The sequence below is a fragment of the Astyanax mexicanus genome, chromosome 24, assembly GCF_023375975.1.
Source record: "Astyanax mexicanus isolate ESR-SI-001 chromosome 24, AstMex3_surface, whole genome shotgun sequence".
Lineage (NCBI taxonomy): Eukaryota > Metazoa > Chordata > Actinopteri > Characiformes > Acestrorhamphidae > Astyanax > Astyanax mexicanus.
The window spans coordinates 23,707,278-23,734,660 of NC_064431.1; the positions used below are offsets into that span (position 1 = coordinate 23,707,278).

At 43.6% G+C, this 27,383-nt stretch overlaps 1 protein-coding gene across 1 annotated transcript in view; it reads right to left on the reverse strand.

The window, feature by feature from the left end:
• The window catches only part of ptprga (protein tyrosine phosphatase receptor type Ga), a 445,965-nt gene that overhangs the window by 41,076 nt on the left and 377,506 nt on the right, over nt 1-27,383 (reverse strand). The window contains exons 10-14 of the mRNA XM_022682776.2: nt 24,601-24,709; nt 24,428-24,477; nt 22,223-22,663; nt 20,911-21,244; nt 16,672-16,804 (exon numbers count right to left, since the gene is read on the reverse strand). Coding sequence (XP_022538497.1) covers nt 16,672-16,804; nt 20,911-21,244; nt 22,223-22,663; nt 24,428-24,477; nt 24,601-24,709 — 1,067 coding nt within the window. The remainder of the gene's footprint in view (nt 1-16,671; nt 16,805-20,910; nt 21,245-22,222; nt 22,664-24,427; nt 24,478-24,600; nt 24,710-27,383) is intronic.

Consider the following 27,383-nt stretch of genomic DNA (forward strand, 5'->3'; position numbering starts at 1 on the left):
TTCACATGCTATTGTGAGTTACATATAAGTGTGTAAATGTTACAGATGCAATGGTGGGTTACAAAAGTTTGAGCAAATGTTACCTATGCTGTTGCCCGTAACTGTACAAATGTTTTAGATGCTATTAAGTAGGGGTGTGACAAGATCTCAATGTTTCTTGTCAAGCTTTAATCTGTCTTGCGGGAAAAAAAGAGTTTAGTGTGGACATTTTAAGCGGGATCTGGCAACACAGCAGGAGTGCAACTATGTACTGTTTGTGGTGTATGCAAACGTAGTATCAGCGCCCCCGGGTGGGAGGGGTGGAGGAGATACGTTCTGTCATTACTAGCCCACCGTGCTCTGCAAAACCAGCAAGCTGATTGGCTGTTTCCTCTGAGAAAAAAAATTTGGGGCTTACATTTGGCGCCCCCTTTAGTGCAGCGCCCCTATGCGTCGCATAGGCTGCATACCCACTTTTTAAGTTGTATGTCTGGCTGCATTTTGGCTCCAGGGGAAACAATAAACGGTAACAGAGTGACCAACAAGACACAAACCATATATAAATACTGTAGGTAAATCCTACAGGTGACTGTTTCATAGGCAGCTGTACTAATCCCTTGGCTCTGTACTGTATTTAAAAAAAAAATCTGTCTCTGTTTGCATAGTCTTAATATGACTGGTTATGGTTATGAATAGTTAAACTACAAGAGATTTAGGAGAAAAAAACACAAACCATAGGCTTAATATGACTGGTTGTGGTTTGCACTTATTGTTTGCACTATATAAGACCTAGAAAAGTTTTATTTTTATTCTTATTCTTATTTCTATTTCTTATAAAATCAATATTTGAGAGGAACCAGTCTGTTAAATTTGCGTTACATGATTTTGTCAAATAAAACTCTAGTTGAGTTTTTCTCCAGTTTGAGGTTTTCTTTAAAATTTTATTTTTAAATCTCGTCTCATCTCGTTCTCGTGAACCCAGTATCGTGTCTCGTCTCGTGATATCAGTGTCTCGTCACACCCCTACTATTAAGACTTCTTGTACAAATGCTTTGCATGCTACTGTGAGTTATGCACACGAGTGTGCAAATGTTACATATGCTATTGTGCGTTACATATCAGTGTGCATAAATGTTACATATGCTATTGTGCGTTACATATCAGTGTGGATAAATAATGCAACCTATGTTGTTGCAAGTAACTGTACATATGTTTTATATGCTATTAAGACTACTCGTACAAATACTGTGCATGCTTTTGTTGAGTTATGCATGTGTGCGCAAATGTTACACATTACATTACATTACATTACATTACATTACATTTGGCAGACGCTTTTGTCCAAAGCGACTTACAATATTGAAGTGCAAATAATAGAAGAGGTTAAGTACAAAAATAATAGAAGTTAAAAATAAAGCATCTATAGATAGGGCCTTAAGGAGGTCAGAGGGAAATAATGGGATAGAGGAGTAGAGAAGAGGAAGAAGGAAATGGGGTTAGAAGTAGTTAGTGTGTTAGAGGTGTTAGGAGAGTAAGTGCTCTTTGAAGAGCTCTGTCTTCAGGAGTCTCTTAAAGATAGCGAGAGATTCTCCTGATCTGGTAGTGGAAGGTAGTTTGTTCCACCATTGGGGAACTCTGTATGAGAACAGTCTGGATTGCTTTGTGTGAGTGTTTGGCAAAGCGAGGCGACGTTCATTGGAGGAGCGCAGCTGCCGGGAGGTAGCGTAAGCCTTCAGGAGCGAGTGCAGGTAGGAAGGAGCCTGTACTGTCATCACCTTGTAGGCGATTGTAAGCACTTTGTATTTGATGCGAGCATCAACCGGTAGCCAGTGGAGCTCAATGAGCAGCGGAGTGACATGTGCACGTTTTGGTTGGTTGAAGACCAGACGTGCTGCTGCATTCTGAATCATCTGTAGTGGTTTTACTACACAGGCCAGGAGGCCAGTTAGACATACTATTAAGAGTTGCATACAAGTGTTTACAAATGTTATATGTGTTATTATAAGTTATGTAAGTCTGCACAAATGTCAAATATTAGTGTGTAAATGTTACAGATGCAATGGTGGGTTACATAAGATTGAGTAAATGTTACCTATTGTCATTGCAAGTAAGTGTACAAGTTCTTTTATATGCTATTAAGACCATTTGTACAAATGCTTTGCATGCTATTGTGAGTTATGTACAAGTGTGTGCAAATTATACTATATACATTATACTATTAAGAGTTGCATACAAGTGTAAACAAATGTTATATGAGTTATTGTGAGTTACATAAGTCTGCACAAATATCACATATGCTACAGTCGTCAGTATTGCAGGAGAGCCACACTGTAACATATGAGTGAGTAACTCATCTAATTGATGCCGGGCTACAGTGGGGATTAGCATAAGAGTTGAGCAGACTGTATACAGCTGGTGCACTGCAGACTCAAAGGGGCAGGATCAAAGTGAACTTTACACCCGTATCCATACAGCAAAAGCAAACACAGCCACGCTGACTCAACACACACACACACACACACACACACTTACAAAGCAAGTGTGGAAGTGTTTTATCTGCAGAAAGCCTTTCCTAAAACAAACAGAACACGGCGGCATGAAAGCCCGGCGAGAGCCGTGACTTTGGCGGCCGAACCCAAGTAAGAAGTGAGGCGTCTCTCAGCGGAGGAATAACGAGAGTGTCAAGGCGAATCAGATCCGGTTCCAAAGGCAGGAGAGGGGCAGACTTTTTTTCTGTCTTTTTTTTTCTTTTTTTCCTTTTTTCTGACTCTTTTGACTCCTTCCACAGAAACAAAACAGCACTGATAAGTCCCATCGGAATATAGAAGAGAGGGGGAGGACAGAAATCAAGGCAGGAGATAGAAAGAGAGAGAGAGAGAGAGAATTGAGAGAAAGAGAGAGAGAGGGAGAGAGAGAGAGAGAGACGTTCAGATGTTCCTCGTCCTACCTGTACTTCACACACAGGAGAGAACACAAGCTATTCATCCTCCAAAAGAACGAGGGATCTGGGGAGCAGAGCGGGAGGACGATGACAGAAGCCTCTGCATGCTGCCTTTGAGTGATTGGGCGAGAGAGAAACAGTGAGAGAGAGAGACTGGGCGAGAAAGAGAAGGAGAGGCAGAGCAGGGGGGAGGAGGAGAAGGAGGAGGAGGTCGGAGGGGAGGAGTAGAAGGAGGGATCAGGGTTGAGTTTTGCAAGGTGTTACAAGTTCGTAGTGCTGGCAATGGTGTGGTCATATGATTGATTTTGTGGAGATTAGTGGTTGCTCTGGTATACCAAAAGATTGTTATGTTGCTAGAGTTGCTAGACAGTGACAGTGTTTTGGCCAAGGTCTTAGTGGTATACCTAAGATTGGTAGTGATTGGACAAGAGATAAGTGGTTGTTCAGGTATCCCAAAGATTGCTATGTTCATAGTGTTTGCTAAACAGTTAGTTTGGCATTCCAGGTGGTTGCCAGGGTGTTGCTGGTCAGGAGAGTGCCTCAGCATGCTACATTTGTGTGACTGGGCGAGAGAGAAACCGTGAGAGAGAGAGAGAGAGAGAGAGAGACAGACTGAGCGAGAAAGAGAAGAAGAGGCAGAGCAGGGGGAGGAGAAGGAGGAGGAGGAGGAGGAGGAGGAGGAGGACAGAGGGGAGGAGTAGGATGAGTAGAAGGAGGGATCAGGTTTGGGTTTTGCAAGGTGTTACAAGTTCGTAGTGCTGGCTATGGTGTTGTCGTATAAATGATTTTGTGGAGATAAGAGGTTGCTCTGGTATACCAAAAGATTGCTATGTTGCTAGACAGTTAGTATGGTATTCCAGGTGGTTGCCAGGGTGTTGCTGGGCAGGAGAGTGATGACAAAGGTCTTAGTGGTATACCTAAGATTGATAGTGATTGGACAAGAGATAAGTGGTTGCTTTGGTATCCCAAAGATTGCTAAGATTGATAGTGATTGGACAAGAAATAAGTGGTTGTTCTGGTATCCCAAAGATTGCTATGTTCATAGTGTTTGCTAGACAGTTAGTATGGCATTCCAGGTGGTTGCCAGGGTGTTGTCGGGCAGGAGAGTGATGGCCAAAGTCTTAGCGTGTTGCCTTTGAGTGAACGGACAAGAGATAAGTGGTTGCTCTGTTATCCAGAAGATTTCTATGTTGCTAGAGATTCTAGACAGTGACAGTATTGTATTTCAGGTGGTTGCCAGGGTGTTGTCGGGCAGGAGAGTAATGGCTGAAGCCTTTACTGGTCCTAGCTCACACTAGGATGGAAGTTATTATATCATAGGTGGTTATTATTAAATAAATTAAAATAGAGAGGGAGATGGGGAAAGGTGGGTGTTACTTTTAGGAGTATTTGTATCATTGTATCATGGTTTAGGTGGTTACTATGGTGTTGTTATTATGTTGTTGTTGTTGTATGAGGATAAGGGTACTATAGACAGGTTCTGTGCAGTGTTGTTGCATGATGTTTTTTTATTGGTCACTAGGTCACACTAGGTTTGCAGTTAGTATGGTATCATAGGTGGTTCACAAGGTATTACTATTAATTAAATTCAAATAGAGAGAGAGAGAGAGAGAGAGAGAGAGAAAGAGCGAGGCAGAAGGAAGAGGAGGGGGGATCAAGGTCGGGTTCTCCACGGTGTCACACGGATTTTAATTCCACTCGGCGGCTCAGGTCAAAGCTACAAACGCTGACCCGTGATCAGGTCCTCACTCCGTCCTGACTCGGGCCCCGAGGCGCAGGCCGGCCCTCGGCTGACTGGAGAAGGGGCCGTGAAGTGTGAGGTGATTAGCCAGAGCGGGGAGGTGACAGAGGGGTGGACTGAAGAGCGTTCAATAGGATTAACTTCAGCTAACATTCCACCTTCTCCACCCCCAACACACCTGCTGCCTGACACACACACACACACACACACATATACACTCACACACACCCAAAACAAACAAACACACCCTGCCGACAGAACAATTCTTCATGTTATCGGCTAAAAATGACAGATTTGATTTCACACACACTGATTTCTTACACTATAATATTATATTAATACTTTATTAATGGCTTAATTATTAACCAATGATCTCAAAGGATATAATTTATTCTGCCCCATATACTGCATGTCGTCACACATCTGGATTGATAACTACAGCTTCAGCACATCTGTTTCCAATAACCACGGTATGTGCAAGAGGCCCCGAGGCCTGGTTGAAGATACAAGGTTTGGTCTGATTAAAGGCACCTGCACCCTAGAAAACTCCAGAAATACGCTACCTATATGTACTAGTGCAGCTCAAAAAAATGTAATATCATTGAAAAGTTATTAATTATGTAAAATACCATGTCTAGATGAACTTGTGAATTCATGGCCTCTGTCACCTTGGCAGCCAGCTAGGCAGCCAGGCCCATTAATTCAGAGATAATGAACAAATAATTAGAGTTTGTCTATGGAACACCAGCAGCGAAGTACAATTGAGATAGGTAGGTGTATGTTTAGAACAGTTCTGTTTACACTAGTTACAAGTAAAAATACATCCACATTTTTTTGGACCTGGACTACCCACCTATGTGTGTCTAAACAGGTTTACATAGGATCTCCAGTGGATTTCACGTTGTACACATGTTGTACACAAGTAACATATGACATTGCAAAGACTGTTATTAGTGTAAAAATGTTTATTTTAAAACGTTTGTAACTGTTGTCCGTCTCACTGCCCCCTGGTGTTGCAGTGCTGTTAACCAAACAGAGGCGATATGTTTGCATGTATGAATATTCATGAGCAAAAGCAGAAATCCTGTCGTTTCTTTTCCCCCACTCCTCCACAGGGCTAAAACAGCGTTTTACCGGATCACCTGAGCTCATAGGGCATTCATTCACTCATACTAGAGACCACAACTACACATTTTAAAATGAATGAAAAAACGATGGAATGAGACCTTTATTAAGGTCCTACAACCAGTGGCCTGGTTTCAACATCTTTTCTGTTTCAACAGGACAATGCTCGTGTCATGTCTGGTGCTGAAAGCACGTCTGTGTCTCCCACATCCAGCTCTATCTGCGATTCTCACAGTAACAACTACAATACCCAGAACGCACCACTCCATGACACAACACACACTCCCGATCACATGTCACGTCACATGACGCCACCAGGAAGCCCCGAGTACTGATTACTCAGAGTATTTAAGGACCATGCTCACACTCACACCTCGCCGAGTATCTGTTTGGTAAATCCTACAATACAAAGCGTTTCTCTTGCCCTTGCTATTTTCCGTGTATGATCCTGTTTTTGTTTTCTACCGACTTTGATTTTTGCCTGCTCCCTTGTGTTGGATTACCGTGTATGACCTGGACTGTTTATTGTACTTTGGATTTTTGCCTAACCTGTGATATTGCCTTTCCGTGTATGAACTCTGGACTGTCCTCCGTTTATGGTATGGTTTCTCTACACTGTGCATTTTTGGTATTGACCCTGTTTCTGTTGACTACCCCTGTTTACTCTATAACTTTAATAAAAGTTATTTTATTGTATCTGCACCAGTCTCCTTCCTGTCTGGCCCTGACAAGATACTCGGCCGTAATGACAGAGACTGCGGATACAGAGTCTATTAAGTCTGGTTTGGCTAACCAGGGTCGGCTTTTAGGTCAGCACCAGCAAACGCTCGCTGGTGTGACCCAAGCTGTTGACGAGCTAGCACGCCACCAGGTTAACCAACAGCAGCAGCTAGCCGAGATTATGAGTCACCTCCGGGGTTTGTCCACCCAGAACCCTAGCCCAGTGGTTAGTCCTGTAGCCAGCCCTAACAAAACCACTACTCCCTTTTTCGCTGTGTGTAAACCCGAAGTCTATGACGGAAACACTGAGAAATGTAATGGGTTTCTGCTCCAGTGCTCCGTGTTTTTTAGCAACTCACCTCCTGCTTCTGATAAAGCTAAAATCGGGTTTATAATTTCTCGACTGTCTGGCAAGGCTTTGGACTGGGCTACAGCTATTTGGGAGAACATTTCTGAATCCAGCTACGACACTTTTTTGTCTATTTTTCGCAGCGTTTTTGATCATACACGCTATGGGCAATCTAGTGGAGAGCTTCTGATTACCTTGAAGCAAGGTGAACTATCTGTGGCAGCCTTTGCTCTGGAGTTCCGTACGTTAGCTGCTAGCAGCGGTTGGAACGACCCTGCTCTCATCTCCATGTTTCGACACGGACTTAACCCTGAGATTCAAAGAGAACTTGCATGCAAGGACGACTCACTCACCCTGGATCAGCTGATCGCTCTGTCTATCCGTCTGGATCAGCTCCTTTCCCGTAAGCCCAAAGCTGTTAGCCACACTCCTGCGGTTCGCCCTGCACTACTCCAGTCCGGGAATCCAGTTCCGGAATTTGCGCCTGCACCCAGCCCTGAGCCCATGGACATCACACGATCCAGACTATCCGTCGCTGAGAGGCAGCGTCGCATACGCCTTCACCTGTGCCTCTATTGTGGTGGTCCAGATCATCTAAGGGCTAACTGTGAACTCCGGCCCAATTCTGCTCAAGCGTCTGCTCAGGGACAGCGCGTGGAGAGTACTCCACGCGCTAACGTGGTATGTACCCCTGTTTCTAAACTTAAAGAAAAATGTTTCGTGTTGCCTGTTATTATTACCACTCCAACGGATGTTTTTTGTGTCTCAGCGCTTGTAGATTCTGGGTCGGAGGGGAACTTTATCAGCCTGGATTTGGTGGAGGAGCACGCCATACCCACGAAAGTTCTCCCCAAGTCGATCTCCATCCATGCCATCGATGGAGAGACTGTACGCTCCAAACCTGTGACCCTGCAGACTCTTCCTCTCACCCTTCAAGCCAGCGCTCTACATGTGGAACAGCTCTCTCTCTATGTGCTCCCACGCACAGAACATCCACTGGTTTTGGGAGCGCCATGGCTAAAGACACACGACCCCGTCATTTCATGGAGCCTGGGAGACATCACTGCCTGGTCTCCTTTCTGTCGTGAGAACTGTTTATCTTTAATTTCACTCTCTTTGCAATCTACTTCTGTCGAAAGCCCTAATTCTGTAGATACCCCTGATATTCCCTCCGAGTACTATGATTTTTCTGATGTGTTTAGTAAAGCTAAAGCTACTGAGTTACCTCCGCATCGCCCCTATGATTGCTCTATTGATTTAATAGAGGGTTCTGTACTGCCCAAAGCTCGTGTGTACCCATTGTCTCGTGATGAGGAGAAGGCTATGGAAGAGTATGTTAGTGAAGCTCTTGCGCAGGGTTTCATTCGCCCATCCAAATCCCCAGTTGGTTCAGGTTTCTTCTTCGTGAAGAAGAAGGATGGGGGTTTGAGACCCTGCATAGATTACAGAGGCTTAAACGACATTACTAAAAAGTTCGCTTACCCGCTCCCGTTAATCCCAGCAGCTCTCGAACAGTTACGTAATGCCGTGTACTTCACCAAACTCGATCTCCGTAGCGCTTATAATCTCGTTCGCATCAGGGAAGGTGACGAATGGAAAACGGCGTTTTCCACCACCAACGGCCACTATGAATACCTGGTCATGAGCTACGGTCTCGCTAACGCCCCAGCTATATTCCAGTCGTTTATGAATGACATATTTCGCGATCTCATTAATCACTCTGTTGTCCTTTTTATAGACGATATCCTTATCTATTCACCAGATTTCCCCACACACATTCAGCATGTCCGCCAAGTTCTCCAACGCCTGAGAGAACATAGTCTGTTTGCCAAAGCCGAGAAATGTGAGTTCCACACTCAAAGGGTCACATTTCTCGGCTACGTTATCAGTTCCTCCGGTGTCCTTATGGACGATGAGAAAGTAACTGCCGTTACTAATTGGCCAGTGCCCCAGACCATTAAAGAACTCCAGCGATTCCTTGGCTTCGCTAATTTTTATAGGCGGTTCATCCGTAACTTTAGCTCCATTGCTGCGCCCCTGACTGCTCTCACTAAGGGGGCTGCTAAAATCCTGAAGTGGTCAACCGAAGCAGATCGCGCTTTCAGTGAGCTGAAAGCTGCGTTCACTTCAGCCCCTGTACTTAGGCACCCTAATCCCGAGTTTCCCTTCGTAGTGGAAGTGGACGCTTCCGAATCGGGTGTTGGCGCGGTTCTCTCTCAGCGTAGTGGGTCGCCACCCAAATTGTTTCCTGTAGCCTTCTTCTCACGCAAGCTTTCCCCTGCGGAGCGTAACTATGGGATAGGGGATAGGGAACTTCTTGCTGTGAAATTAGCTCTAGAAGAATGGCGTCACTGGCTGGAGGGGTCCGTTCACCCGTTCACTGTGTATACTGATCACAAGAATTTGGAATACCTCCGCACGGCTAAACGACTTAATCCGAGACAAGCACGTTGGTCTCTTTTTTTCTCTAGATTTAACTTCTCGATCTCGTTCCGTCCGGGAAACCGTAATACTAAAGCTGATGCGCTGTCCAGGGTTTACAGCACTGTGGACAGCGCATCCCAGCCCCAGGAGGCTGAACGCATTCTTCCTCCCTCTGTTCAGATCGCAACCATTCAATGGGAGTTAGACGATCAGATTCGCCAAAGTAACGCTAATCAGCCCAATTCTGAGGACTGTCCTCAGGGTAAAACGTTCGTACCCGTTCAGTTTCGAGACAGGCTCATCACCTGGGCTCATTCCGCTTTAACCTCTGGTCATCCTGGTGTCACACGCACGTTACAATTACTCTCTGCCCGTTACTGGTGGGATTCTATGCGTGCTGATGTTCACTCTTTCGTTACCTCCTGCTCTGTCTGTGCGCAATGTAAAACGCCTAAAACCCTTCCAGCCGGTAAGCTACTACCTCTCCCTGTACCTGAGAGACCTTGGTCGCATATAGCGGTTGATTTTGTTACTGATCTGCCTGTATCTGAGGGTTATACTACAGTTCTCACTATTGTTGATCGTTTCTCTAGAGGGGTTAAATTTATTCCATTCCCAGCTCTGCCTACTGCCTTCCAAACTGCTCAAGCTATTTATATGCATGTATTTAGACACTTTGGTATCCCCGAAGATATTTTGTCTGACCGTGGTCCTCAATTTACTTCTCGTGTGTGGAAGGCATTTTTTGAACATCTCGGTGTACATGTCAGTCTCACTTCTGGGTTCCACCCTACATGTAACGGTCAATGTGAGAGGGTTAATCAGGAACTCGGGAAATTCCTCCGCACATACTGCTTCAAACATCCCACTGATTGGTCACAATACCTCGTCTGGGCTGAAATAGCACAAAACTCCCTAGTTAACACTACCTCTGGCCTCACCCCCTTTCAGTGTGTTCTGGGTTTTCAGCCTCCTCTAGCTCCTTGGACAGCGGTGTCCACTGATGTGCCGGCTGTGGATGAATGGATGAAGCGCAGTGAGCAGGTGTGGGAAGACACGCATCGTAAAGTCTCTGAGGTACTGCGCGTGTACAAGGAGCGTGCTGACAAGCACCGTGGTGACAACCCAGACTACCAACCAGGAGATCGGGTGTGGCTCTCTACCCGGGACTTTAGGTTTGAGGGTAGTTGTAGAAAGCTCCTGCCTAAGTTTATTGGTCCTCTTAAGATTTTGTCACGTATTAATGAAGTTACTTACAAGGTGGAGCTACCCCCTCAGTATCGTGTTAATAATTCTTTCCATGTATCTCTCCTCAAGCCTATGGTCCCGGGTCCGCTCGCTGACGCTGCACCGGCTGATGTTCCACCCGCGGCTGTGGAGGGGGAGGGGTCGTCCACGTATTCTGTCCGGGAGGTGCTGGATTCACGCAGACGTGGGGGTGTACTCCAATACCTTATCGATTGGGAGGGGTATGGTCCGGAGGAGCGTTGTTGGGTGGCTGCCAAAGACGTGCTGGACCCTGCCTTGCTCGTGGAGTTTCATGCTCGTTTTCCTGGTAAGCCTGCTCCTAGGCCCCGTGGACGTCCCAAGCGTCCTCCGACCTCCTCTGCTCCAACTCGTCGGGTTTCTCGCTCTGGTGAGCCCCGTCTGTCTGGCACCTCCGCTCCGACACCTGCACCTCCCGCCGGTACTCCCTGTCCGCCGGGTGGTCGTCGCCGGGGTCGGCCCCGTTCTGCCTCCGCTCCGGTCCCTCAGGGGGAGGGTACTGTCATGTCTGGTGCTGAAAGCACGTCTGTGTCTCCCACATCCAGCTCTATCTGCGATTCTCACAGTAACAACTACAATACCCAGAACGCACCACTCCATGACACAACACACACTCCCGATCACATGTCACGTCACATGACGCCACCAGGAAGCCCCGAGTACTGATTACTCAGAGTATTTAAGGACCATGCTCACACTCACACCTCGCCGAGTATCTGTTTGGTAAATCCTACAATACAAAGCGTTTCTCTTGCCCTTGCTATTTTCCGTGTATGATCCTGTTTTTGTTTTCTACCGACTTTGATTTTTGCCTGCTCCCTTGTGTTGGATTACCGTGTATGACCTGGACTGTTTATTGTACTTTGGATTTTTGCCTAACCTGTGATATTGCCTTTCCGTGTATGAACTCTGGACTGTCCTCCGTTTATGGTATGGTTTCTCTACACTGTGCATTTTTGGTATTGACCCTGTTTCTGTTGACTACCCCTGTTTACTCTATAACTTTAATAAAAGTTATTTTATTGTATCTGCACCAGTCTCCTTCCTGTCTGGCCCTGACAGCTCGTCCACATACTGCTGCCATCTCAGGAGCTTGCCTTGCCAGACCTATCTTTAATTGAAAATGTATGGGATGCTATTGGGCATACCATCAACATTCCACCCCTACTGTAAAAACTGCAGGAATGGATTATTGCAGAACACCATTAGGAACCTCTACAACTCATGCTGAGACATGCGTTACACACTAGCATTACTCAATATATATATTCTCCATATCAGTTTTAATTTTAAGCATTTATTTATCTTGGTAACCTCCTTCAGAATAGCATTGCACGATGAACTTATATACAATACAACTCCATGTACAGTACAGTCCTTCTGTATTCACACTCCCATCTTTCTCTCCTTTTATCTCCTGTGTGTACACGTCTGGGGACTCCAGCACGAGCTGATGGACAAGGTTGGGCTCTTAAAAGCCTTCAGACGCTCCATTCAGAGTCCAGCTGTCAGAGTCTGGCTGTCCGCTGACGTGTTCCTTATGTGTGTGTGTTGAGAGCGTAGCGGCGGTTCTCTAATGCACAGATTCAGTGTTTATAGCAGCAGCTCTTATGTAATCCGTGCCGCTTCTGCTTCAGCCTCTCTGCGGCACCACTGTCTTCGCACGGAGCTAAAAGAGCGCGGATTAGTTCGGCGCAATTGACCTTTGCTCTGGAAACGATTCATAAACTGTTCTGCATCCTGGCAGGACCTTTCGAGGGGTCCGTTTTCCTTTACAGTTCTTAAGCAAATCTCTTAGCGCTCGGGGTTCTGTTTAACCGCTTCAGACTTCTATGTGCTAATTACCTCCAGCTCTGGCTCCCTGCGGATTCTGCTGGACCTGCTTTCATGGATGAATTTCAGCCAATGAAGGAGAGCCAGGGGGGGTCCTGAGTGCTTTAATCAAGTCTGCTGCCGTTACTGCCATTTTACTATACATTTAAACTATGATACATCATTATATATACACACACTAATCTGCCACTACAGTAAAAACACTGACAGGTAAAGTGAATTGCATGCTATCTGTTAAACATGGTGGTGGGGGCATCATTGTCTTTGGGACTCTATAGCTGCCACAAGTACTGGCTCAATTATATTGAAGTGATAATACAACTGTTGCCAAGCGTGCAAAGAGAGAGAGAGAGAGAGAGAGAGAGAGAAGAGAGAGAGAAAAGAAAGAAAGAAAGAGATTGATAAATCGTTTTTTATCAGTCAGAGCTGTTCCCTGAGTAAAGACAGTCAGAGGAAGTGACGGCTCATCCACTGTACTGTCTTTAAACACACATATACAAACACATACACACACTTATACACACAAGTGCAAACACACACACACACACACAGTCAAGTGTGTGAGAGGTCAGGAGGTTATGTAATGTATCCAGTAGCTGGGAGCGGTTAGTGTGTGTGTGTGTGTGTGTGTGTTAGAGTGTGTGAAGTGTGGTGACCAGGCTAATCTCACCCCTTTACTACCTACACACTCCTGCAGCCCCTCTGCTGCTCTGCACTGCCCCCTGAGGCCAGGACTGAGTGTGTGCATGCATTTAAAAGTGACAGAAATGAGATTGCCGGTTTGAATCCTGTTCATGTAGCTTGCCATCGGCTGCCGGAGCCCTGAGAGAGCACAACTGGTCTTGCTCTCTCTCTGGGTGGGTACAGTAGATGGCGCTCTCTCTCCTCACATCACTCTAAAAGGTGATGTCGATCAGCACAAGGCTGCGTCTGTGAGCTGATGTATCGAGTAACCGAGTCGCTGCGCTTTCCTCCAAGCAGTGATGCTAGTTGCTAGTGCTAGTTTTCACTTTCCTGGTGTTGGAGCATCACTAGTGATAGGGCTAATGAGTCCTAATGAGTGGGTTGGGTAATTGGCCGTGTAAATTGGGGAGTATATTGGAAAAAATGTATGATGCCAAAATGTAATGATGAAAAGACCAATAGAAACGTCCACAAAACACCTCCCCCCCCAAAGACACTGATGCTAATGCAACACTCTGCTGCCCCCTGTGGTCCACAGGAGCGTGGTGGTGAAGGGGAGCAGATGGGCACTGGTGACCCAGGGCACAGGCAGGGGACAGACTGATTTTCTGCAGCCAGGGCTGTTTGCTAAACACATCCGCAGCTAGAGAACAGGCTAGCAGCTCCTGGGAGACTGACTCGGCAGTGAAAAGGGGAGAAAGTTCCAGAAAACAGATGCAGACCAGACAAAGAGGCCTGAAAAACAGCCTTTCATTCATGCAACAGAGCCTCTGTCTGACTGTGTGGAATCTAGCTATAATGTGGGGGTGGGATACAATACGGGGTCGGCATCATCGAAAAAGAATAAAGGCTGTGGCGTCTGCTTTAGAGACAGTTCTCATTTACTAAAATACTTATATGTAAAATTTTTTAAATTCTATGAAAATAAGCCTGAAATCTGCATGTAGTTTGGGCTGAAATATAAAGAAAGAATCTTCAGACAATAAGCCTGAACTGATCTGTAGTCTTCTGACGATAAAATTGTATATCTTGGCTGAATAATCTAAAAAAAAAATACATTTCCAAATCCAAATAATATGCTCATATATCTGTTAAAGCTAATGTCTGTAAGTTTTTAGTTTTGCGGGATTTAGGGCACCGAGCATGCGGAAGAATCATTTTAAACTGGCCGGGTGTGATGCGGTCTCCTTTCAGAGCGGATGAATCCGAATCCAGGTTATGTTCAGTCAGAGAGAGAGCGAGAGAGAGAGAGAGAGAGAGAGTGCTCAGTTGAACTACACACTCTGGTTTTACTATGAGTGAATGACCTACTGAGCTCTGAGTTTCCGATCTTCCCTTCTGAAGTCCCCATTGCTCCACCAGCCACTCGCCTTCAGTAAATCTGAGCCGGATCCTCTTTTAGAGGCTGTACATGTGACTTAAGTACAAAAAACTCCTGTGAAAAGTGACAGACACCCCAGTTTTTAGAATGAATATATTTTAGGCCTAGCAGGGATGGTCGTTCCAGCACACTGGTACCATTAAACAACACAATATTTGATCCCTTCTCCACTCAGAAATTCTTCTTCTGTCAGTTTAACTGCTTTAAACAAAATACTATGGATTGGCACAACATGGTGGTGGAGGCATTATTGGCTCTGTGGCTGTCACAAGGACTGGCTCACTTATCTTCATTGTTAATATAACTGTTGGCAAGCGTGCAAATTAAATATGGGATAAGAAAAAAGTCGAAATTCGATATGTTTGATAAACTACACTTATTGACAAATTATCCAATTAATCTAATTCTAAAGATCTCTCACCAGGAGGTATACTACCCAAAAGTAGTCTCCAGGAGTCTTTTTTTACAGGACAAAGGGAAAAGACCACACCTGTAATCAGACCACACCTGTAGTCATTTGCATATCTGCCTGAGACAGCACTCCCTAAGCAATATGATCAGGAAAACCAAAATTCTGACATAAATATAAAAAAGACAATCCTAAAAAAAAATCTGAGGAAAACAGAAGACGCTTACAAGATGAAGAGAAAGAAAGAAAGACAGATGGAGAGAGGTATTGAACTCGGGAAAATAATGTCGTCTCTTTCTCTCTCTCTTACTCCCTCCATCCATCTCTCTCTCCGTAAATCTACTTAGGAGCCCCTTTCACCCAGCCTGAGGTGAGGACACCACAACAAGACCTCGGAAACTGTTTCCATGACACTACCTTCACCATGGCAGCGCCTCCAGGGGAGGCCACAGCCCCTCTCCATCTTGCTTACTGTCACACACAGGTCGTCACACATGTTTTCACACAGACACACACACTTTACACACACACACACACACACACGCGTACACCCTGCGCTCACTCTGCCCTCAGGGTCCGTAAAGATGCCAACAACCTCCAGGTGATGAATTACAAGTACTTAAACCTGAAAATACAGGAGCACACACACACACACATACTTGGGGGATTGGGACTGGGGCTAAACCTAAAAAGCAATAGCAATACAAAGGCAAAAAGACACTAAAAGTGAACTGATTCAGCGATTTACTGAATAATTGCTATGTTCACATTACAAGGCTGAAGTGAATTATTATTATTATTATTATTATTTTTTTGTCTAAGCTAAGCTGGCTGAGATGCAATTGGGGTTAAATTAATCCGATGCTTTTTGACTAGTCTGAATGACCATTTAAGAAATCTACAAAACAAAAGATACGTATGAACACCTGTATATTGATGTGGTCAAAGTACTGCTGTGTTTCTTTTAAAGTAAGATGCCTAATTTCAGCCATTTTTCACCATTGACCACTGCCAAAACCAAAAATACTATTTTCTGGTCTATTTTAATACATAAGACGCACTTGTTTCCCTCCTAATGGGAACGCTGGGGGCGCGTCTAAGCAAACAAAACTATACTTGTTAAAAAAAACTTTTTCTTTCAAAGTCAAACGTGCACTTGATATTCATCTACACAGATTTCTGGCAGCAGTATTAGCATTTGCATTAGCCGCTAACTGATATCACTAGACTGAGGAACCCAGTAGACTGAGTGTTCCAGTAACCCAGGGTGCAATCAGCTAGCGGTTCACCCCATGTAGCTTCTTTTAACACGGCAAACATGCAGATAGACTACAGTCTGATATACTCACCTCTGAACGGTGAAAGAGCTAGCACTGTGGTTAGTGGCTAATGCTAATGCTGTTGCTCCAGCCTTAGTGCTGGGGAAACTTCACTGACAACAAAGCCTTATAACGCTGTACTTCAGCAGAGGGGCTTTACTGCTTCTTAATACTTGACTGGAAGAATTCATACATAAGAAGCACCAGATTATAAGGCGCACTGCAGATTTTTTGGAAAATAAAGGATTTTAACTACTTCTTATTGTCCAAAAAATATGGTAATATTCCCCATATTCAGTAAAGCTTGTCCAGGCCCACAACAGCAGATCAAGCAGATCAAGCAAATCAGTGCAGATCAAGCGAATCACTGAATCGTTGGCTGAGTAGATGAGTGAGCACTGATTCAGTCAGGTGTCAGTGAATCAGAAAGCGTCTACAGTAGGCTGTGTCTGGAAGAATGAGTGCAGCTGTCCATCACTCACTCTCATTCTCTCGCTTACCTCCAGTAGACGAGTACAGCCAGCAGCAGGACGAGGCAGAGGAAGGTGAGAGCAGACACCACCACCAGAGGAATGATCCACTCCATCCGGCCTGTGCCTGGAACCGGACGCATGCTGGAGATGATGGTCCGCTCTGGAACATAACCACAAAAACGTGGGTTAAGGATTAGACAAGTTCAAGTCTTAATGTTAAAACCATGCTTTATTTTATACATTTATTAATGAAACCTTGGAAATTTGTCTATTTCTATTGGTCTAATCATCATAAAATGTTTTTGCAATGTACTGGAAAGAGTTCTTTTTTTATTATTTTTTTTATTGCAACATTCAATTGGAGCTAAAGAATGGGTGGTTTATCTTCTGCATTAAATTTGAATATGCTTGATTTCTGTAAGGGTTGTAAGAGTTTATCTGTTTGCATGGACAATTCAAGCTAGACACGGCCGCTCACAATCATTACCACCCACTGCACTGCACTGCACTGTCCACTGTGGGTGGTAATGTCTAATGACTTTTATGGTGTACAAAAATGGAATGTCAGCCCTCAACTCCCCATAACTCCCATAATTCATGTCAACTTGCCAGAGGTATGCTCACCAGTGTTCCGACTTACTCACAAGATAACAGCTCACAACTTACAACTTCAGCCATCCACTGAGACAAAACTTCGTCACATGATTAGTTTGGTGGTTTAGCTCGTCTTCCAGCCTTAACAACTTGACTATGACTTCGCTTGTTGACTAGCATGACCAAGCTAGTTGACTATTATGACCCAGTAGCCTCTTAAACTGGTCTACCAAGGATACCAGCTTGGCCAGGCTGGTCTACCAGTTAAAGCTTAGCTGGTCTACCAGTTTAACCAGCTAGCTTACCAGCATAAACTACCTGAAACCAGTTACAAGCAAAAGCTGAATTGTTTTTACTGGGTAGAAGCAATTCCCTTTACTGCCTAACAACCCAACAGAGCAAATCATCTCAATATGGCTCAATTCAGCACACAGTCATGGTCATGGAGTTCATTTCAGCCGGTGTGTGTGTGTGATGTGTGTGTGTGTATAAATGTCCCTGAGGCTCATGTTTTGCTTTTGCACTGCTGGTCAGAGTGGACTCTGCCCTGTTTAACCATGCAACACTGACCACCACATGCTCCCTTATAAACACATGCAATGCATGCTAGTACACACACACACACACACACACATTGTCTTTTACCATGTGTTGTTCTTGTCTGTTTATAGTTATAACAAACAAATACAATGCATTGCATTGAATCTGCTGTTCATTTACTACAATTTGATCTAAATTAATGTGTCCAATCAGTTATATTTGCATTGCACACACCAGCGATACCAAAGCATCCACTTTGGAACACTGTTGGAACCACTTAATCATCACCTTGGCAACAACACAAGCACTTAGCAACCACCTAGCTGTCACACCAAGACCAAGGGAAGGATCCAAAAGCAGGATCTTGGGGCGATGTCTTATCAGGTTATCAGGCATTTCTGTATATCTGTATATCTTGTTATTATACAGCACTGAAAATAAATTGAGACCACTTAAAAATGATGTACAACAAATCGTTGATTTTACCAAATTGAAAACCTCTGGAATATAATCAAGAGGAAGATAGAAGATCACAAGCCATCAAACCAAGCTGAACTGCTTGAATTTTTGCACCAGGAGTGAGTAGCATAAAGTTATCCTAAAGCAGTGTGTAAGACTGGTGGAGGAGAACATGCCAAGATGCATGAACACTATGATTAAAAAACAGGGTTATTCCACCAAATATTGATTTCTGAACTCTTAAAACTTCATGAATATGAACTTGTTTTCTGTGCACTATTTGAGGTCTGAAGCCATTTCTCATTTTCTGCAAATAAATGCTCTAAATGACAATGTTTTATGTGGTATTTGGAAGAAAAGTTGTCTGTAGTTTATAGAATAAAACAACAATGTTCATTTTACTCAAACATAAACCAGAGCTGTTCTATGAGTATCAGAACACAGGTGTGCAAAAGCTCTATCTATCAGAGGTATGGAGGGGCAACACCTGGGCCATTGGTAACAATAGCATGGAAACTACCTAGCAACATCATAGCAACCACTTATCAAACTAGCAACACCACAGAAATGCCATAGCAACTGCCTGGAACTGGGAACCACTTTAGTCGCACTATTTCCCAATCACATTATGCTGACAGTGCTGCGATGGTGCAGTATAGCATGTTCCTCTCTAATGCATCTTAAAGATCTCACTAATCCGCACAGAACTGAGTGATGGGGGAGAGGGAGGGCCATCCTACCGACCCAGAGAGAGCAAAGCCAATCACTTCTTATTAGCAGCAGCCAATCACGTAGTTTAAAATTTTATAAGCACTAGCCAATCATTTTGTTATATGGAATCACTGTATCCAGCTTGTCTAAAGCAGTCACACACACACACTCATACACAGACACACACACACTGTACCAGAGTTCCAGGCTGCAGAGTCATTCCCCATGCTGGTGATTCAGCACCCGAGTGCCAGAGCCCCCTGATGCTCCATCCAAGCTAAAATGCTACATCCAGATACCATGCTACATTAAGCTAGCATGCTACGCTAAGACGCTGCTGTCACTATCTGCTTCCTGCCTCACTGGTCAAAAAAAAAGTAGTCCTGCACACTGACGGGGGTGGGGGGGCACGCACACACACACACACACACACACACACACACACACACACACACACACTAAACACAGCTCCACTGCCAGAGAGCTAAAAATGGAGAAAGCTTTTTTCCCCCTGCAGCTGAGACACTGCTCCCTCTCATCCTCTCTGGACTAGAAAAACTAGGCCAAGCTTCTTCCTCCCAAACAAGCAGAGGGATGGAGTGAGGGATGAGAAGGACAAGGGAAGAAAGGATGGAGAATCAGGGAGAAGGACTGAAGGAAAAGAGACGACTCAACGTGGAACGGTTAAGTAAAATGAGACACAGCCGAGTGAGGAGTAAGCAGATGATTTGAGGGAGTAAACTTAGAAAGGATAGACAGAATATGCAGAAAGGAGAAGTGAAAGATGACAGGGCTATGACAGAGCTAATGCTAGAGCTAATTCCACAGCTCTGGAAAAAAAGAGACCACTCAAATTGATGAGTTTCTTTCATTTTACCAAACTGAAACCTCTAAAATCTAATAAAGAGGAAGATAGATGATCACAAGCCATCAGACCAAACTGAACTGCTTGAATTTTTGCACCAGCAGTAAAGGCATAAAGTTATCCAAAAGCAGTGTGTAAGACTGGTGGAGGAGAACATGATGCCAAGATGCATGACAACTGTGATTAAAAACCAGGGTTATTCCACCAAATATTGATTTCTGAACTCTTAAAACTTTATGAAACTTTTGCTGAAAGCTCTGCATCTTTTCTGTTATTTCAGCCATTTCTTATTTTCTAAAAATAAATGCTCTAAATGACAATATTTTTATTCAGAATTTGGGACAAACGTTGTCCGTAATTCATAGAATAAAACAATGTTTATTTTACTCAAAAATATACCTATAAAGAGCAAAATCAGAGAAACTGATTCAGAAACTGAAGTGTTTTTTAAATTTTTTCCAGAGCTGCATATACTAAAGGACTAAAGGACGTAAGCTTGGTTAGCTGCAATGTGCTAATCTGCTAGCCTTAACAAAACTTAGTGTTGTTAAGTTTTACAACATAAAATGTAAAAAAATACATGCGTGACAATTTACTGTTACTCCTACAAGTTAAAAAACAATGGTACTGTCTGGCCATACCCTTTTGAATATATTGTCTTTATTTATTCATTTTTTGTGTTGTTAGCATTTCTGTTGTAGCTGTAGCTTGCTAATTAGCAAGTTAACAAAAAAGCTAGTACAGAGTTGTATAAGCAGACCAATCAAATTATTAGCTTTTTCAGGTGGTTAGTGAGCAACAAAATGCTTTTCCATATAAATAGCCATTCTGACTATGCTAGTGGAAGTAAAAAACTACAAATTACACAGCTATAGTTGGCAAACCTTACTGAAGATCAGTGATTACCTGTTCAGCTGAAAATAGCTAGCTAGCTAGCTCGTCTCAAAGGCTGCAGCACACTGTTTGCGTGCTGTTATGTTCTATACCTGACAACCCGGTGAGTGGAAATAGCCTAGCTAAATAATTAGTATGACCAGCAAGACCATGCTATTAACCAGCTGCTCTACAACTCTGCAGCCAGACTTTACTCCACTCACCTGTATGGATGGAGAAAGGCCACTGAATCCTGTCTCCTCCGTCAGCTTTGCCGCCATGTGGTGGGCTCTCCGGGGGCTGTCGAATCACCACACTCTCGTTCCCCGTGTTCCCCGGCTGTGTACTCGGGGTCACAGTGGTCTCCTCTGTTCTATATCCCTCCGTGTACATCTCCACCTGCTCCTCTGGAATGGTAGATGGAGTAGTGCTGTTCTCCACCTTTACTCTCCTTCCTTTCTCCTTAGCGGTGGAGTCGGGTGTTGCCGTGGGAGGATCTTTAGTAACCGTGGAGTTCCCTTGAGCCTCCACGTCATCCGGAGCGTTCTTCACCTTCTCCTACGGGTGTGACATTTTAATAGACATTGAAGATCATCTAAAACAAGTGTTCAGTTTTAAGCTTTAAAAGAAGAGAAGAGACCATGATACCGACAAAATGAAATATTTCTAATTTCAGCAGAAAAAACTGCAAAAAATCTATAAACTATTACATTTTACTTCAAAAAAATGAACAAACTCTCTCTCTAGCTGAAGGATATTTAGATGTGACCTCCAGGTGAAATAAATGTTAGCTAGTTTAGTGTAAATAAGAAAAACAATTACATTTTTGTAATTAAAACTTCAGTTCTCGTTGTTTTTACAATATTTTTTGGGTTTAACAGTAAAACCTTGTTTTTCATATAGGCTGATTTAGATTTTTAACAAATAAATTCTGTTTTTATAGCCAGTTTTTATTCATTTATGCTATTTTTACAGCCAATTTATGCAGTAACTTTTTGTTTTCACCTTTTTCTCACTGTGTTTACTATTGTTTTATAGGTTTTATTGTTTGTACAATACTTTTAAAGTCTCTTCTGTTTGTACAATTTCATGATATAATTTCATTATATTTGCAATTAGTTTTCATTATTTTTACTGTAAATGTTCATTGTGTTTTGAGTTTACAGTCAGCCCTTCCCGTCTAACAACTGCTAAAATTGTTAGGTGGTTGCTATGGCCTCTTAGGTGGTTGCTGTGATGTTGCTACACAATTGCTAAGGTGTTGCAGGTGGTTGCTATGGTGCTGCCAGATGGTTGAAATGATGTCCTATGTAATTAATATGGTATTCTTGGTGGTTACCAAGGGATTGCTTGATGGTTGCTGTGGTGTTGTTACTGTAAGTGGCTGTTGTTTGGTAATTTTATTAGTAACACCAAATGTCACTTATCCTTATCCATTCTCTTTACACATTTTTTAAAGTATATTTATATAATTTTCATTTTTTTTTACAGAGAGAGAAATATCAGATTTAACATCCTAATTTTAAATGTCACTACCTTCTCCTCTTCTTCATCCTCCTCTTCTTCACCGTCTCGCTCGCCCTCCTCTCCCTCTCCTTTTCCACTCTTCTCTCCTCCATCTTCTGACCCCTCTTTCTCGGCCTTGGCGCTGGTGGGCTCTGAGGCGGGTTCGGGGTCAGAGGTGACGGGACTGGCCGCCGGGCGGGCGGAGGAGGAGGTGCTGGGGGTGGAGGGTGGGGGTCTGGTGGTGGGCCACACTGAGCTGGGGAAGGAGGATATGACTCCGCCGCTGAAGCCCAGCCCGGCCAGCAGCGTGCTGGTCACCACCGACGCCACGGTGGCCTGACTTCCACTGGAGGAGGGGCCGATGCCCGTCGCCATGGAGACGAAAGAGAAGGGCAGGCCCGAGGAGGTCCATGTGGACGAGCCGGAGCTGATAGGAGCCATATCAGCCGAGGAGGCAGGAGAGACCGTCGGCTGAGGGGGTGAGAGAGACAGAGAGAGAGAGACAGTGAGAGTGAGTCAGATTTTTAGAGAGAGTTAGAAAAAGACAGATTGAAAGGAAGAAAATTTGAGAAAAAAAGTCAGAGAGAGTCATATTGGGAAACAGTCAGTTCAGTTAAACAAAGAGAGTCATATGGAGTCAGACAGTCAGAATCTGAGAGAGAGAGAGTCAGAGAAAGAGTCAGTGAGAGGAAAGATTATCAGTGAGAGAATCAGATTCAGGGAGAGTCAGTAAGAAAGTCAGATTCAGAGAGGCACATCAGAGTCAATCTCTAGAAGTCAGACTTATTGAGAGTCAGAGAGAGAAAGAGAGAGAGAGAGAGAGAGAGTGAAAGAGTGAGATGAGATTCAGAGAGTCAGTCAGAGAGTCAGTTTTAGAGACACAGAGTTAGAGTTATTTAAAGAGTCAGAATCAGAAAGATAGAGTCAGTCTGAGAGTTAGATTTAGATACACATAGTTTAAGAGTTATTTAAAGATTCAGAATCAAAAAGATAGAGTCAGTCAGAGAGTCAGATTCAGAGACTGTAAATCCGAGAGTCAGATTTAGAGAAGTAGAGTCAGTCAGAGTGTAAGATTCAGAGAGAGAGTCAGATTCAGAGAGAGAGTCAGATTCAGAGAGGGAGAGTCAGTCAGAGAGTCAGATTCAGAAAGAGAAACAGTCAGAAAGAGTCAGATTCAGAGAGTCAGTCAAAATGTCAGATTTAGAGAGTCAGTCAAAGTGTCAGATTCAAAGAGAGTCAGTCAGAGAGTCCGATTCAAAGAGAGTCAGTCAGAGAGTCAGTTTCAGAGAGAGTCAGTCAGTCAGAGAGTCAGATTTAGAGACAGATAGTCTGATACAAAGAAGGAGAGTCGGTCAGAAAGTCACATTAAGAGGAAGCCAGAGAGTAAGATTCAGAGAGAGGGAGACAGTCAGTCAGTGAGTCATATTCAGAGAGAGAGTCAGTCAGAGTCAGATTCAGAGAGAGAGTCATTCAGTCAAAGAGTCAGAATCAAAGAAGGAGAGAGTCAGTCAGAGAGTCAGATTCAGAGAGTCAGTTAAAGAGTCAGATTCAGAGAGAGTCAGATTCAGAGAGAGTCAGATTCTGAGAGAGAGAGAGAGTCAGATTCAGAGAACAAGAGTCAGACAAAAAGTCAGATTCAGAGAGAGAGAGTCAGATTCAGAGAGTCAGTCAGAGATCCATATTCACAGAGAATATGCGTCATAGTGTAAGATTCAAGAGTCAGAGTCAGAAAGAGTCAGATTCAGAGAGAGAGTCAGATTCAGAGAGTCAGATTCTGAGAGAGTCAGATTCTGAGAAAGAGACAGAGTCAGATTCAGAGAGAGTCAGATTCTGAGAGAGAGAGAGCGACAGAGTCAGATTCAAAGAACAAGAGTCAGACAAAGAGTCAGATTCAGAGAGAAAGTCAGATTCAGTGAGTCAGTCAGAGAATCATATTCAGAAAAAATATGCGTCATAGTGTAAGATTAAAAAAGAGTCAGAGTCAGAAAGAGTCAGATTCAGAGAGTCAGATTCAAAGAAGGAGAGAGTCAGTCAGAGAATCATATTCACAGAGAATATGTGTCAGAGTGTAAGATTCAGAGTCAAAGTCATAAAGAGTCAGATTCAGAAGCATAGATTCAGAAAATCATATTAAAAGTGAGAGAGAACGCATTGAAACCAATCCTCCAGTGTCAGGACTGTATAAAGTGTATGAGGGGTGCAGTGCTGCCCCCTGCTGAACGGAAGTGGACCTACCATGCCTGTCTTCACTATCCTTGTCCCCTCAAATATTCGGGTGGTGTTCGCTGCAAGGACAGAGTAGATGCACAGCCATGACACACGTGCAGAACATCAGTACAGGTGTGTATTTGTGTATGTGTGTATGTGTGTGTGTATGTGTGTGTGTGTGTGTGTGTGTGTGTGTATACCTCTGAACAGCATGCTCTGGCTGAAGTCACTGCGCTTGTCGTTCATACACACGGCCTGGACCCGGAACAAGTACAGCACATCTGGCGAAACTGGCTTGATAACAGCCTCCTGAAACACACACACACACACACACTCAAGGTAAGTGCACTGGTGGGCTCTTGGGGGTCTCTGAGGCAGAGCAGAGGAACACCTGTAAGAGGAGTGTGTGATGTGCGAGTGTGTTATCTTCAGACAGGCACAGCGTGTGTTTGATTTGTGACACAAAGGAAGAACGGGCCAGGGCGTGCGCGTGCACACACACACACACACACACACACATATACACACATGCAGAGTCGTAAACCCCTGTGAATAAGAAGAAACACTGATGTATATTTCAGGTTCACTGAGCTTCAGCAGCTTCACACACAGCCTGAACGGAGGAATTCACTCTCTCCAGTTCTCATCCTCACCTGCCACACAGGCTCCTCACCTGCCGCCAGCCTGAGCAGAGTTTCACCCACTCCATTCTCTCACTATTGTCTCTCTCTCAGTCGCTGCCAGTTCCTGCCCACAAGCTGCTCTGCTGGAGAAAAGTGGACATATGCTTCCTCCATAACACTCGCAGCCAATCAGCACTCTTCACGCTGTGGCTCAGGCTGGAGGAGTCGGCTGGATGGCCAAGGATTAAAACAAGGGTATAATTAAGCCTTACGACTGTTTAGGCCAAGAACCATTTACGCATTTTTATATATAAATATACATACAGCTCTGGAAAAAAAAATAAGAGAACACTTCAGTTTCTGAATCAGTTTTTCTGAGTTTGCTATATATATTCATAACAGAAATATTGTCATTTAAAACATGAGAAATGGCTGAAAAAAACTAAAAAGATGCAGAGCTTTCAGACCTCATATAATGCAAAGAAACTTAGTTTATATTCATAAAGTTTTAAGAGTTCAGAAATCAATATTTTTGTGGAATAACTGTTTTTTACCCACAGTTTTCATGCATCTTGGCATGTTCTCCTCCACCAGTCTTACACACTGCTTTTGGATAACTTTATGCCTTTACTCCTGGTGCAAAAATTCAAGCGGTTCAGCTTGGTTTGATGGCTTATGATCATCCATCTTTCTCTTGATTATATTCCAGAGGTTTTCAATTTGGTTAAATTTAAAGAAACTCATCATTTCTAAGTGGTCTCTTAATTTTTTCCTCCAGAGCTGTTGTTTCTAATAAAGTGGCCAGTAAGCGCAAGAATATATATATATTTTTAAATAATGTGACCAGTGAAGTTCAAAAAGCAGCCGGTTTAGTAACAACACCACAGCAACCACCAAGCAATTCATTGGCAACCATCAGGAATACCATGTTAATTACATAGGACATCATTTCAACCACCTGGCATCCCCATAGCAACCACCTCCAAGACCTTACCAATTGTGTAGCAACGTCACTGCAACCATATGGGAGGCCATATCAACCACTTAACAGAAACCAAATCAAACACTCATAGGATATCATAGAAACCAGTTACCAAATCTATTGCAGCTACTTAGCAACACACCAGGAACCACCTACCAACACCATATACACCACTTAGCATCCTCTTGGCAGACAACCTAGGGCACCATAGCAACAACCAATCTCCACATCTCCAGCCACGCCCACTGAACATCAGCGCATCAGTCTATTCGATTTCCTTTCCCCATTACTGGTTCTGAAGAGTTATATGTTTGCTGTTTCCAGTAATGCAGCATCATGATTCACGAGTTCCCATCCGATCTTAATTCCTGAAATTACGCGTTTAATACAGATAAATAATTCATGGACACGGGCCAAGTTCACATAAACTCTGCTACGCTATGCTAATGAGCATCCCTGCTCATGTTTGCTGAAAATACGAGTTAATTACCCAGAAACGGCAAATGAACGCCCAACTCAGTGTGATATCTCATTCCCTCAATCTGTCTCTCTCTCTCTCTCTATCTCTGTCTGTCTCTTCTATATTTGCTTTAGCACATCAATATCTTCATTTGCAGTATCACAACAGTCATAAACAGTCATAGGGTTGTAATTACTGTATAATATGAATAGAAACATTATGGCTCTAATAATACTGCTGGTAATACACAGTTTCAGGCATAACCAAGAGTGTTTTGCAGCAATGTGTTACATAGTAAAACTGAAATACATCAGAAAACACAATATATACTGTTTATAAGAAACACACTCTACTTCTCATTGGCCAGTTTATTAGAAACACCTACTGTATGTACCTTACACTGCCACTCACTGGCCAATTTATTAGAAACACTAGCATTAAAGTCCTGCTCACTGCTCACCCTTACCTTGCACTTCTACTTACAGGCCACTTTATCAGAAAGTCCTCTATGTACTTCCAATCAAATGGCCACTTTATTGGAAACACCTATATTGTATTTCTGCTCTCTAAAAACTGTATTAGCAAAACCCATTGTTCGCTTATTGGCCAATTTATTAGAAACATCTCCCTTGAACTTCTGCTACTTCATTGGAAACACTGAGCTTGCACGTTCATTTTTTGGCCACTTCATTAGATTCACAAGTAATCTCTTTCCTGGCCACTTTATTGGAAACACCAAGCTTGCATAACCATTTTCTGGCCACTTCTTTAGATTCAAAAGTAATCTAGTTCCTGGTCATTTTATTAGAAACGCTTACCTTGACTTCTTATTACTGCTCACTCTAAAACTCTAGCTCATATATGTTTACTTCTTGGCCACTTTATTAGAAACACCTATCTTGTTAGTCTAAACCCTGG